We start from the raw sequence: 13,559 nt of genomic DNA on the forward strand, positions 1-13,559 counted from the left end.
GCATATCCGGTACCGGATATCCGCTGCAAACTTCGTTATCCGAAACGACGAAAAAGATTATTATCATTTATCATGAATTATATTCAATCCTTAAAAATTGCATCATAATCATAGGTTTTAATTATAAATTCTTTTGATTCTATTCGATAGTCAGTTTTGACGTATCTACTTTGAATTTTGATTAGAAAATATAAAATCGACATTTCGTGTTTAAGTTTTGCTATGAGTTCAAAGTCGCTAAAACCGAAGACATCCGAAACGAAAGACATATATTTTATTCAATGTATCATAGAATATATCTAAATCAAAACAATATAGATATCTATGATATAAATTATTTAAGAAAAAGTTCTTTTTTATTTTGAATTGAGTTTTAACCATTTTAAATCAAAAAAATCTCGATCGCCGTTTCGTCGACCGGTTTCGAACAGTTTGTCGAAGTGAAAGCGAAACAGCTGTTTTTGTGGTTGGTTCCTTTTTGCAGCGGTTAACAGCAGCGATCAGTTCTCTACTTTCTGTCTACTGTCGTCACGATGCCCGGTTTAAGAAGACAAGGAAAAAGCACGAAAAATCCGTCGTTTATGAGCCATGAATTCATTATACAGAATCACGCCGATGCCGTTTCGTGTGTCATGATGGTGTTTGTTATCGGTTTGATGTTTCAAGTGAGTGTTCAATTTCATCATGTTCATTTTCAGAATAAAAAAAAGCAGCCGGTTTCAGATCTGGACCCAGTTCCACAGTTGTGAGTTAGAGTTAACTCTGAGTTCATTTTCAATGAGGGTTAACTCAGGGTCAAGTCTTAACTCACAACTGTGGAACTGAGTTTTTGACGAAATTGAAATAAATTTGCTGCGCGATTTTGAAGCCCAGAATTCGGAGATATCCCCATCTTCAAATTTTCATCAACCGTCAACAGATCCTTGAAGGAGGCAGGACCCTGAAATCGGCCGGATTTAAACCCTCCCCGATTCTTAATCTCACGATTGTAATTTTAGGCGACTGCTCCTTACGCGTCTGTGTTCGTCGCTATGCAACATCAACAGAATACAACAATGGAAGGTAACTATATGATCAGACTTCGAAGTTTCGATTTCTGCCGGTTATTTTATTAACGATACGATTTTTGTTGGATAGATGGCGCATCTGTGATGTCTAATATGTACTCGTATGGCTGGAAGGATATTTTCACTACGGTGTTCTATTTCATGTTGTGCATTGTTGTACACGCCGTTCTACAGGAATACGTGTTGGACGTAAGTATACACGTGCTGCCCTCTGTCGGGCCGATTCGGAAGTATATTATATTCACTAGTAACCATTGATGAAACACTCTAAATCCTTGCACGCTGAGAATAAAAAGAGTCTGAAAGTTTTGACTATGAATATTGTCGGTATTCCCCTGAAGATGATTTTACCAAACTCCTGGGCCCGGTTTCATAGACTGAGTATCAAAGTTATCCCTAGGGATAAATCCCCAATCTGGTTGACAACCACCATAGTAACAATGAGAAACCATGGTTATAACTGACAAATTTCAAAATGTTCCCTGGAATTATTTTTCTTCCATATCAATGAAACCCAGCCCTGAGTAATATCTAATAATAAAGTGATTTTAACCGTCAAAAAGTCAAACTCAACCACAATTTTTTCAAATCTAATTTTAGTTTTTTTTATGTTTTTCTTCATGCACTACCGCGCACTGCCGCCCCGAATGTAATTCTCGTAACTTTGTGTTTTTTCGGGACAATTTTTCTCGGTTCTCGCATCCGATATTTTCATCGAAAAACATCTCTCTTTTATGTTATTATTATTTACAGAAAATTGTCGGTAAAAAGGAAGGGGTAAGAGATTGATTCCCGTCCATCCCCTGATTACCACCTGTCCGTCTGCCCTATTTTGAAATATGCCTGTAAAGAACTAAATCGATTTTTTCTCTGCCGCGCATGTCTTAACGGTTATGAAAGCCGTACCAAGCTACGAACGAGCGCCGGTTGCTTGTTGTCCAACAAGATGTGTTGGTCCAACTGGGTTCCAGCTATTTTTCACTGTCAGGGTCCCTACCACTCCTTTCAACTCCTTTGAAAACTCCTAAACCGAAAATGAATTTTGAATTCGAGCAAAAAGTATTGAAACTCCTAAATCAAAAATGCTTTTAAAAGTCCTTCCTTGAATATCCTTGAATTTGGGAAAATGCCAGAATTTCTGGGAAAGTCCTCGCACTTTTGAGAAATTGGTAATAAGAAACTTTTTAGGTTTAAGGCCTTGTTTGTAGTCATAGGCCTAATACAAACAGACTCCACTGAATTTAGTGGTTTACAGAGATGAACCATTTTAGGAGGAGTCTGCAGTAATTGGGATATGAAAGTGGAGACACTTCCTTGAATCCTGGAACGACCGATCTGTAGGGACCCTGACCGTGTAACAATAAACAAAGAGACTAGTCGCTTTTCAGTAAAGATGGCCGCCTTTACGGACCTATTATGACATCGGTAACTTTAACTATTCAACTAGGGCCTAAATGTTTGGCCACCTGGGTGTGATGATGTCATAAGGGGATGTACGCGGGCGGCCATTTTAGGGCCCGATCCCGGTGCCGCTTGTTCTAACACATAGTCGCTGCTGCTAGCATCAGAATTCTAACGACAATTGTGAATGAATATTTCAATGGTTTATAATAACGATTAATCATAGAGCTATTTACGCATCCATTTAAACTGCATGTCTCTGCTACATAGAGCTTGTGTGATGAGTGACAAGAGGAACCTCTTGATAAGAAACAGCCCTCATTGAGGATATCTTATAATTTTATCAGGGAATTTGAATTTTTGGTGTCTTGTTGTTCTTGCTGGTGACGAATGTCACGAGGAACCGCTCGATGTTAAAGCAACATCCCTCACTGAGAGGATATCTTAGCCTAATTCAATCTGGGAATCTGTGGTCAGTGGTCGATGTATCAGGGAATTATTGAAACTGTGATCTGTTTACGAGAAACCTGATAATCATAGCTCGTAAGGGTGTCGCCACTTATCCGGAAATCAGGGCATAGTCATTGAAATTTGTTGAGATCGCTAAATCATTCGTGAAATCAAACTGTTTTCATCTATGTCTTACATATTTGACCGTGTTATATTGATTGGAATCTTAGCAGATCAAGTCAAGGAAAACAACAACCTGCGTGTCAGGGAAAAAGGAAGTGAAATAAAAGTTGCCACCCTGCAGCTTGATTTTATGGTTGTAACCGGCTTGACCGGACGTGTCTGAGACTTCTGCTGCTTTTGAAGCTTATACAGTTTTCGAAAGCTTGAATTATGAAATGATAGTTATATTGGACACATCTGGTATACATAGCGTTGTACCGGTGTGTGTGTGTGGTGACACATGTTTAAACACCTGCCTCTATTCACATTTTAACTGATTATTTATTGACTATAGTGACACGTGCTGCTCGGGGTACCGCGTGTCTGACGTGCTGCTCGGGGTGCCGCGTGTCTGACGTGCTGCTCGGGGTGCCGCGTGTCTGACGTGCTGCTCGGGGTGCCGCGTGTCTGACGTGCTGCTCGGGGTGCCGCGTGTCTGACGTGCTGCTCGGGGTACCGCGTGTCTGACGTGCTGCCCGGGGTACCGCGTGTCTGACGTGCTGCTTCGAACTATCATTAGAATGTGACATCGGGTCGTAGGTCTTACCTACGAATGAATCCGTGAGATTAGCTCAGTTTTTATGGCTTTCAGACATTTTTCGTTTGCTGGTATTTTATCCCTTTCAGTATTGACTAATCGATACCCTAAGTGCACGAGATAAATTGTTTAATGAAATTCCACCTCGTGTTTTGAATAATGGGCATTTGCTTTGAAGCATCTACACCGCGGTGCAGTGTATAGTTAGTTACTAATACATATTTCAGCATGTTTGGCCAACATTTTACCATTTTGATAGGTGCTGCCATCTTTCAATAAAGACGAAAACTAATTACTAATGTTAAGTTATGTTATTGAATAACATCAACGCATCAGCGTGCGATGTACTAGCTAAATCCATCGCTGGTTAATAAACCACATCGCATGTGGTATTGTTAGTTACTAATATATCATTATGGTTGACTGGTGCTGCCATCTTTCGTTAGAGATTATTACTAATTACACCGAGATGGGGTGTACTAGTTTAAAGTCCGTCGCACTAAGGTGTAGAAGCTCTGAAAGGGTTATACCTTGGTAAAACGTCGTAGGCTGTCGTCAAACGCCTTCAATCAGAAACGTAACGTGATATGATTGAAAACAGTGCATTATCTTTATGAAATAAACTATTTATGCTGATGCTACGATATTTTCCAATTATGTAACGTTTGCCTTCATCTTATATTCTAAATATAATATGCTATAATAGAATATTACACGAGAGCATTATCGAATTATTATGATTGCATGGTGTGCTAGGCATGGTCCGCCGTTTATCAACAAACAAAAACAGAAACAAATAATTTTCCATATGATTTGTAATCGCGACCTAGTCTATCCCGTTATGGTGCGAATGAAGAATTTCGAAACCCGCTGAACACATTTCCACTCCTAAGATTTCGCTTGAAAATTACCTTTTAAGTCTTTGAGACCCTCTACTAGTCCGAATTGGCTGAAGATTTTAAAAGTCTTTTCCGTAATTTTCTCCTTTTCAGAAATTGAACCGACGAATGCACCTGTCGAAAATCAAGCACAGTAAATTCAACGAGTCCGGGCAGCTGATGGTGTTTTATCTGACGTCCGTTATCTGGGGCACGTCTATCATCATGTCGGTAAGATTGATAACGAGATATCGCGAGATTTTTAATTTTGTTATTCTCCTGTCATGGGATCGAAGCATTGCATAGCAGTCTGAAGGTCCTTAAACGTTTTGAATTGAATTCAAGGCCCTGAGTATCGTGAAATAGGCTCTACAAGTGTCTACAATGGACTTGCCCTGGAATATGGGACCAGTCTAGATGACTAGTATATGCTGGCTAATTAAGTTTTCTCAGTGAAGGCATTGCGAAAATGCTTCCTTTTGGGTCCTTCCTCATTTTACAGGAAAGGACTTCTTTCCTAGTAAAAAAATTCCTTCCTTTTTGGTCTAAAATTGCTGAAACAGTCATTGGTAGTACTTCTTTTTATCCCGGCTTCATCGCTGGAAACCCTGGAAAATTCTAATTGAGCGCATTAAGTTTTTAGCTATGTACAACCGTGGAACTGTTGATCTCATTCAAAATCCATCACTGATTTATACACCGCACCGCGGTGTAGACAGTTACAGATATTTACAACTGACCAGTGTCTAATTATCAATTTTTAAGGAGGACTACATCAGCAGTATCTCAGATTTGTGGCACGGTTATCCAGAAATGCACGGAAAGTTACCGTAAGTTGACCTAATTACGCCGTCTGCGCCAGAAATAGCGCGTCGTTTGTTACTCAACTCAACCCGTTTTCGCTCTCGGGATTTTTTCAGGTTCATGGTGAAGTTCTTCTTCATCATACAGATGTCGTACTGGCTTCACGGATTCCCGGAGCTTTACTTCATGAAGATTAAACGCGACGAGATGCCACCGCGTATACAGTACACAACTCTCTATCTGATATTCATAACGGCTGCGTATCTACTGAAGTAAGTCAACGTCTGTACGACTCATCGGTTCATCAATTACTCCTTGGAAATGTTTTTAAAAGTGCTTGAAACTCCTTTAATGTTAAATACAAGTAATTAACGATACATCGCACCGCGGTGTAGACGCACTAAAGCGGTATTCCTGTTATACGTCAAACAGAGGAAGTGTCACTACTCTCTACAATGACTAACTAGTCTATGGATACATTTTGTTTTTCAGCTTCAATCGTTTAGCCATTTGTATATTAGTTCTACATTACGCTGTTGAGTTTATATTCCACGCCGCGCGTCTGCTGTACTTCGCCGATAAAACTGAAATAGCAAATACCGGGTGAGTTCAATCATCAACCTTCACTTCCTATCGTAGATTCATTCAACTCCATACTTCATAAATCATCATGTGACATCATTAAACTGCTAGAACTATCTAGAAAAGATGTCTGCCTGCATGAATCCTCCTATGACATCATCGAATTTCCTTCTAGTGATTTTTTGTGTAAGGACTTCTAGAAATGATGTCTGTTTACCATAAATCCCCTAATGGCATCATAGAATTTCCTACACTTCTCGTCCCCTATATAAACACTTAAACAGACAACAGACAAGATGTCTGCCTCCATAAATCCACCTACTGCATCATCGTCATTCTAAAACTTTATGGAAAAGATGTCTGCCTCCTTAAATCCCCGCATGACATCATCAATCTATCAGTACCCATTTAGAACATTACAGAAAAGATGTCTGCCTCCGTAGATCCCCGTATGACATCATCAATCTATCAGTAACCCTTTAGAACTTTCCAGTGCGAATATGCCCGTCTCCATGACATCATGTGTATTATAATTACAGATTCATGGTGTGGAATGTACTGTTTGTTCTCGTTCGACTGGTGTCCATCACTCTCGCCGTGCTGACGTTCTGGTAAGTATTCAACCGGCGATAAACTCTTAGTACCGGCTCACGCCATAAGATGGCGCGTCTTTCCAAAATCCGTATGTATCTCGGCTCAGGAATTCAACAGTGATTGGTTTTCCTTGTTTTCTAACTTATCTTAAGAAAAGTGTTTTATGATTACGGATATTTGTTTCAGGTTTGGACTTCCAAAAACGTCGCAAACTGGTATCATATTCAAAGACGGGAACTTTAATACGGCCTTTATCAGGTATGTGGTCAGAGTGGTTAACATCCGATCTTAAGCAAGAAATTTAAACAGAGAATCACTGTTAGTAACCAACAGAGTGCAGGCTAGCAGAGGCCGTTGACCCAGAGCGGAGGCCGTTGATCCAGAGTGCAGGCTAGCTGAGGCCGTTGACCCTGCTTGTAAAGATTTTTTCATATCCAACTGCCCTTCTTCCAGGCTGCCCCCAATCCAATTTCACTCTCAGAATAGAGTCGCTCTCAGAATAGAGTCACTCTCAGAATAGAGTCGCTCTCAGAATAGAGTTGCTCTCAGAATAGAGTCGCTCTCAGGGAATAGAGTCACTCTCAGAATAGAGTTGCTCTCAGAATAGAGTCGCTCTCAGGGAATAGAGTCACTCTCAGAATAGAGTCACTCTCAGAATAGAGTCACTCTCAGAATAGAGTCACTCTCAGAATAGAGTTGCTCTCAGAATAGAGTCGCTCTCAGAATAGAGTCACTCTCAGGGAATTTTGTGTAATCACATCGAGACCTCACAGGATTTGTAGATGGGTGAAAAGTGGGCGTCTCCCTCTCAGTCTCAGAAATACGGGTGGCTCCGAAAATATCCAAATCACATGTTCAGGGTGTTTTCCCTTTCTGTAGTTGTTGTCTCCGGTGAACTAAGTGTTGGCTTATGGTAGGAATGTATCCATGTTTTAGGATTAACTGTTTGGTCGCGTGTTGCCTGATTCAAGCGTTTATGATGTGGCGTTACATCACGTTCCACCTGAAGCGTCTCCGCGAACGTACGGCCGCCGCCGCGACGACCAGCTCCAAATCAAAAATCATCACGACTCCGAGTAAAAAATCCAACAAAGACAAGAAGAATAAGAGTGAGTAAGATGTAGTGTGAGTAAAAAATACGTTCATCGCAAAAAAACAATTCCGGAGTGGTTTTTATCGTTTTGGGTTTGTGTGTGTCGGTCGAGCGGTTGATGGGTATCACTGTCATTAGGTTGACGGTAGTAGGTTGACAGACGTACAGGAGTAGGTTGACAGACGTACATGATTAGGTTGACGAGTGGGCGTGGTGTCCCTGTAACCCTAGTTCTAATTACTCGGAGTGCGGACTTTTTCGAGAAAGTAATTTTCCGTCGAAATCTCCTGATGCAAAAGGATTTACTTTTTTGTGAGATATTTTTCGCCAGATGCGGAATCCGGACTCAGAGTAATTAGAAACGAGGTATAATGTTTGTTTATATCAATTTAGTTTAGTTTTGTTTGTTTTGGAGTAAATGAATATATTACCGGTATTTATTATCTGCGGTGATGAAGGTCGGAGGAGGTCTCGTGATCAGAGATTTATTCATTCAGCAATAGAAAGTTGGGTTTTCATTACCATTTACCAGATTGTGTTGATGAAACTTCTGGGACCAGTTTTAAAGACTGGTATTACCTTTAACCCGGGGGTAACTGAATTGATAATGAATTGAGTTAGCCCGCGGGTTTAAGGTAATACAAGTTTATAAAACTGGGCCCGGAACTTCAATTGATTGTCTATGATAAGAAATACTTCTGCGTGAACCCAACTTGCAGCTGGCTATTTACGATATTTCAGTATCGATATTTTTGATAGTTCAACCGTTTAATTTTAATGTTCGGTCATTTTTGATTTCAGGGACAAAAGAAGACGACATCAGTTTGCTGCCGGAAGCCGACCAGAATACGCTGTCCGACTCCGGGTTGAGGGCTCGTTCAAAGAGAAAGTAGAACAGCAGACGCGCTGTGTGACCTAATTTCCATCGGACCGACTGGTGACCTAATTCCTCGACTTTAATACTCACGAGAAATCCCGTCAGATGTGTATCAAACTTCCCAGAAGAAGATGGGGTGAAGATGGCTGCTTCGTGGATTCCCCTTGTGATGTCATCGAATTCGATAACCGTAATGCGGTTTGTTTTTGGAATGATGATGTCATAGGAGGAACGTTCACTTGCGCAAGATTATTCCAGGACAGTTTTCGAAAATTTGGCGTGCCGCGATTCGAATAGATTATCACTGTCAACTCAGTAAGAATACAGTTATTTATTCAGTTCTGTTTGTAAAAGGTCAACATAGTTCAATGTGGTTTTAAAATATTTCGGGCTAGGGCTACGAACTGTTACGGACAATCAGTATTTATCGAAAGGAATACTGATTGGATTTGTAAAATGCGTACCGAGGAATGTGAAAGACAAGACTTACCCCACTTGATTAATCTAGTAGTTCATTTTCAATTCCTGAACTCATGAAGTGTGGACAATCACAGTCTGGAAGAATGTTGATATCATATATTATAGTATTGAATGTCTCACGGGTGCAGGGTCAGGTCAGCAGATCGATACCTGCTTAAGAATTCAACTATGTTTGTCGTGAAGCCTGAGTATAGCCCAAATTTGTGTTAGAACCTTGAATATAATGTAAAGTATTAAATGGGTCGTTTGTCTCAAAACAATGGAATTAGGTCACACATCTCATGGTCGTCAAAACATCATTCAGCTTTTGACCACTTGTCAGTGGAGAGACCTCGTTACAATAAAATTCAGCCCCAAATATGTACTAAAAATGAAACGTTGATAAGACTTCAGTGACATGCACGTAATAAGATTTCTTTCCTTTTTGATTGACATAAAACGCTTTCGTTAAGACTTAATTATTACGTCTTAACGAATGCATTTTCAGGTTATTGATAATATTCATCGGGAAATATCTATTTTGGGGGAAATTGTTTGTAACGAGGTCTTAATCCAGTTTGGCGCATTTCAATCTTATAAAAGTTTGTCCATGTAACTGGTCGCCCCTAACGTCCCGACCCCTCACTGTTGGAAAAATCTCTATACTTTTATCCAAGAAATTGTGAACGTTTGTCTGACTTATATCAAAATCTGGATCAATGATGGATAAAGATTCAATCGAATTTAATGAGGTACTAGCGCTGCTACTGTGGCGAGTGTGGATCCACCAGGTGTCGCTAGTGTGCAGTAGGACATCAACTACCGCGGCAATAGAGGATTCCGCTTGTGGCGAGTGTGGATCCACCAGGTGTCGCTAGTGCTCAGTAAGACAACAGTGGATTCCACTCATGGCAAGTGAGGATCCACCAGGTGTCACTAGAGGGTACTAGGTCTTCCGTACTTCAATATCTTCGAGATTATGTGTCAATGAAATTGTAGTCAATATTTGGATTCAGAAGATTTAAAAATCGAGTTCCAAGTTTCAACTTGAGCCTGAAAGCAACGCCATCTGGCTGTGAGCGCTGGTACCTCATTACGATATTTTAAGCGTAGTCTGTATTCGGCAGTATATAGATGTATTGTTAAAGATGTTGTCTGGAATATTTCGTGGTATTGGGGATAATATAATATATTTCAATTTGGTTTTTGTGTAAACGGTTTTTTTTTTTTTAATTATTAATGATCGTCACTAATTATAGTGTATAATTACTAATCAAAGTATATGATGACTACTTCAGAAGATTCCCACGTGAACTGAATTGCGCAATCAAGATGCTTTTTATAGGTTCGGCTTATGTAAAGGTATTATTCAGCTTTGAACGTAAATTTGGACGTTTTTAAATCCTTTTTTATTCTGTTACATTCTCTATAGAGTTCGAATTCAATAGATATAAACATAGATTATTGTTATTATCATAATTATGTAGACATGTCCATAATGCATTTAAGTTAATACATAGTTTTATGACGTGTGAACCCAGTTCTACGGTTGGAGGTAGTAGACCCAACCCAGTCCGACACGGTGGGCTGCGGCCACAACTGTACCCAGTCCGACACGGTGGGCTGCGGCTGCAACTGGACCCAGTCCGACACGGTGGGCTGCAGCCACAACTGGACCCAGTCTGACACGGTGGGCTGCGGCCACAACTGGACCCAGTCCGACACGGTGGGTTGCAGCCACAACTGGACCCAGTCTGACACCGTGGGCTGCGGCCACAACTGTACCCAGTCCGACACGGTGGGCTGCGGCTGCAACTGTACCCAGTCCGACACGGTGGGCTGCGGCTGCAACTGGACCCAGTCTGACACGGTGGGCTGCGGCCTCAACTGTACCCAGTCCGACACGGTGGGCTGCGGCTGCAACTGTACCCAGTCCGACACGGTGGCTGCGACCACAACTGGACCCAGTCTGACACGGTGGGCTGCGGCCACAACTGGACCCAGTCCGACACGGTGGGCTGCGGCCACAACTGGACCCAGTCCGACGCGGTGGGCTGCGGCCACAACTGTACAGCCCTAAACTTCATTATTCGTATCGACTACGTTGAGTAGAAACTCATTTGGCTTCCAATTTTAGATTTAGCTTTTTAGTCACAAGTCACCTGCGATTCACTTCATTGCACCCGCAAATCATATTTATAGAATTATTGAGAATTATATATATTTTGTATTATAAGAAGTTAAGATATCTTATATTCGCATGCGAGATGTCATATTATGATAATGTATAGAGGTATTGATATTGAAATCATAGTTTGTCGACCAGTGCCGGAGACTCGCAAAATATACCGGTAGGGTATTCGCAAACTTCGACGGTCTTTCATGTAAATCATATAGTGTGTCCGGCCACCAATAGATGGTGTCGTAGGTGATGTCATAGGTTGTTTGCGGTACATAACAACAAACAGATAATCAGGTTTCGGTTTTATGGACCGGTATTATCTTTAACCCGGGGCTATCTCATTCGAGTTATCCCGGGCGTTGAAGATAACACGCGTCTATGAAAACCGGGCCCGGGGGATAATTACAAACTTCGGGTTACGAAAATTCGGGAAAATATCCCGATAAGACTATTTGCAAGGGATTAGAAACGGACTATATTAAGGCTCGATTAACCCGGATGTACAAATGTACCCCGAAATTTGGACACAGGTTTTTTGTTGTTGAAAATGTCGTATCATCAATAAATAGTCTAAATAGTCGTACTATGTTTATTATTCATACTTCATTAGAAAGTAATTCTCTCCAACATATTTGTGATGTCATCCCTTATACAAGGAAATAAAGCGAATCCTACAATTTATAAGAATATTCTTCTCTGATTATTGCTGCTTCATCTCCCCATCCATTCCTCATCCCTGGATGACTCAATGGTCAACTTGTGACACGGGCTGACCGGTCGACCGGGCGACTGAGACACGATTTTAACACAGGTTTGAAAACCGCACTATCCTAGTGATGAAAATATTTATCACCGGGATAGTGATTTATCACCGGATAGGACTTATCGCCGCTTTGAAAATGCAGCCCTGAATGATGTCTATCTAGCCTAATATATCCAAAAATTCATGTTTGATTTTATTAACAAATAAAGATAAAAACCTTGCCTGCACTAGGGTAACTACGTTTTGTTCAGCGGGCCAACTGTTACCCTAGTTTTGGCCTGTTTGATAAACGCAGTAACCCTAGTGTTGGCCTGGTGAATAAACGTAGTAACCCTTGTGTTGGCCTGGTGAATAAACGCAGAAACCCTAGTGTTGGCCTGTTTGATAAACGCAGAAACCCTAGTTTTGGCCTGTTTGATAAACGCAGTAACCCTAGTGTTGGCCTGGTGAATAAACGCAGAAACCCTAGTGTTGGCCTGTTTAATAAACGCAGTAACCCTAGTGTTGGCCTGGTGAATAAACGCAGAAACCCTAGTGTTGGCCTAGTGAATAAACGCAGAAACCCTAGTGTTGGCCTGGTGAATAAACGCAGAAACCCTAGTGTTGGCCTGTTTAATAAACGCAGAAACCCTAGTGTTGGCCTGTTTAATAAACGCAGTAACCCTAGTGTTGGCCTGGTGAATAAACGCAGAAACCCTAGTGTTGGCCTAGTGAATAAACGCAGAAACCCTAGTGTTGGCCTGGTGAATAAACGCAGAAACCCTAGTGTTGGCCTGTTTGATAAACGCAGAAACCCTAGTTTTGGCCTGTTTGATAAACGCAGAAACCCTAGTTTTGGCCTGTTTGATAAACGCAGTAACCCTAGTGTTGGCCTGGTGAATAAACGCAGAAACCCTAGTGTTGGCCTGTTTAATAAACGCAGTAACCCTAGTGTTGGCCTGGTGAATAAACGCAGAAACCCTAGTGTTGGCCTAGTGAATAAACGCAGAAACCCTAGTGTTGGCCTGGTGAATAAACGCAGAAACCCTAGTGTTGGCCTGTTACCACACTGAACAACCATATTCACAAACCGGAGCAGCCATCAGAACTTAGCGGTCTAGTGGTTAGCGTGCTCGGCTGGCATGCTGGAGGTCGCAGGTTCGAGTCCTGCTAGGGTTAGGGTTACGGTCGATCTAGGTTTAGGGTTAGTGCCTCAGGTTGGGGCTAATTTTTTGGCCCAGCGAGGTATTTGTAGTACGATGATCATCTGTTTGACTCGGGTTATTTTTTGGTCAATAGATTCTATACTTACTTATATATTTTGAACACATATTTGCTTTATCTAGTGGAGGCCACTTTATTTAAAAGATACTTCGCTCAATACAGTAGTTTATTTCTAAATGAATAAAAGAGTTGGTGACATTATTCAATATATATATTTGCTCATGTGACTTTGGGGATTTTAGCTATTTTCAGCTTATTTAAGCAACGCGCTTAGCGAATAAAAGTTCACTTATATTCATGGACACAAAACCAATCTTAAACACAATATATTGATAATACACTAGCGAAATCGCTAAGATATGTAAAATGCCGTAACACTCGCTGTCAATCTGCGGGTTAACTATTATTCGAAATTAAATCTTTCATATTTCTGTTCAAATTAATCA

At 41.1% G+C, this 13,559-nt stretch overlaps 1 protein-coding gene across 3 annotated transcripts; it reads left to right on the forward strand.

The window, feature by feature from the left end:
- The first annotated feature begins 446 nt into the window (after window positions 1–446).
- On the forward strand, window positions 447–11,818 carry LOC141910119 (translocating chain-associated membrane protein 1-like). Of its 3 annotated transcripts, none has more exons than XM_074800835.1 (12): window positions 447–665; window positions 999–1,062; window positions 1,138–1,256; window positions 1,821–1,844; window positions 4,671–4,787; window positions 5,322–5,386; window positions 5,477–5,632; window positions 5,853–5,963; window positions 6,482–6,553; window positions 6,723–6,794; window positions 7,473–7,661; window positions 8,431–11,818. In XM_074800835.1, exons 1-11 carry the CDS (start codon window positions 534–536, stop codon window positions 7,651–7,653), a joined length of 1,113 nt encoding a protein of 370 aa, XP_074656936.1. In that variant the 5' UTR covers window positions 447–533; the 3' UTR covers window positions 7,654–7,661; window positions 8,431–11,818. The 3 variants fall into 3 exon arrangements, with proteins under 3 accessions (XP_074656936.1, XP_074656934.1, XP_074656935.1); XM_074800833.1 differs by having other exon boundaries at window positions 7,473–7,645; XM_074800834.1 differs by lacking the exon at window positions 1,821–1,844 and having other exon boundaries at window positions 7,473–7,645.
- The last annotated feature ends 1,741 nt before the right edge of the window (window positions 11,819–13,559 follow it).

Source organism: Tubulanus polymorphus, chromosome 8 (genome assembly GCF_964204645.1).
Source record: "Tubulanus polymorphus chromosome 8, tnTubPoly1.2, whole genome shotgun sequence".
Taxonomy (NCBI): domain Eukaryota; kingdom Metazoa; phylum Nemertea; class Palaeonemertea; order Tubulaniformes; family Tubulanidae; genus Tubulanus; species Tubulanus polymorphus.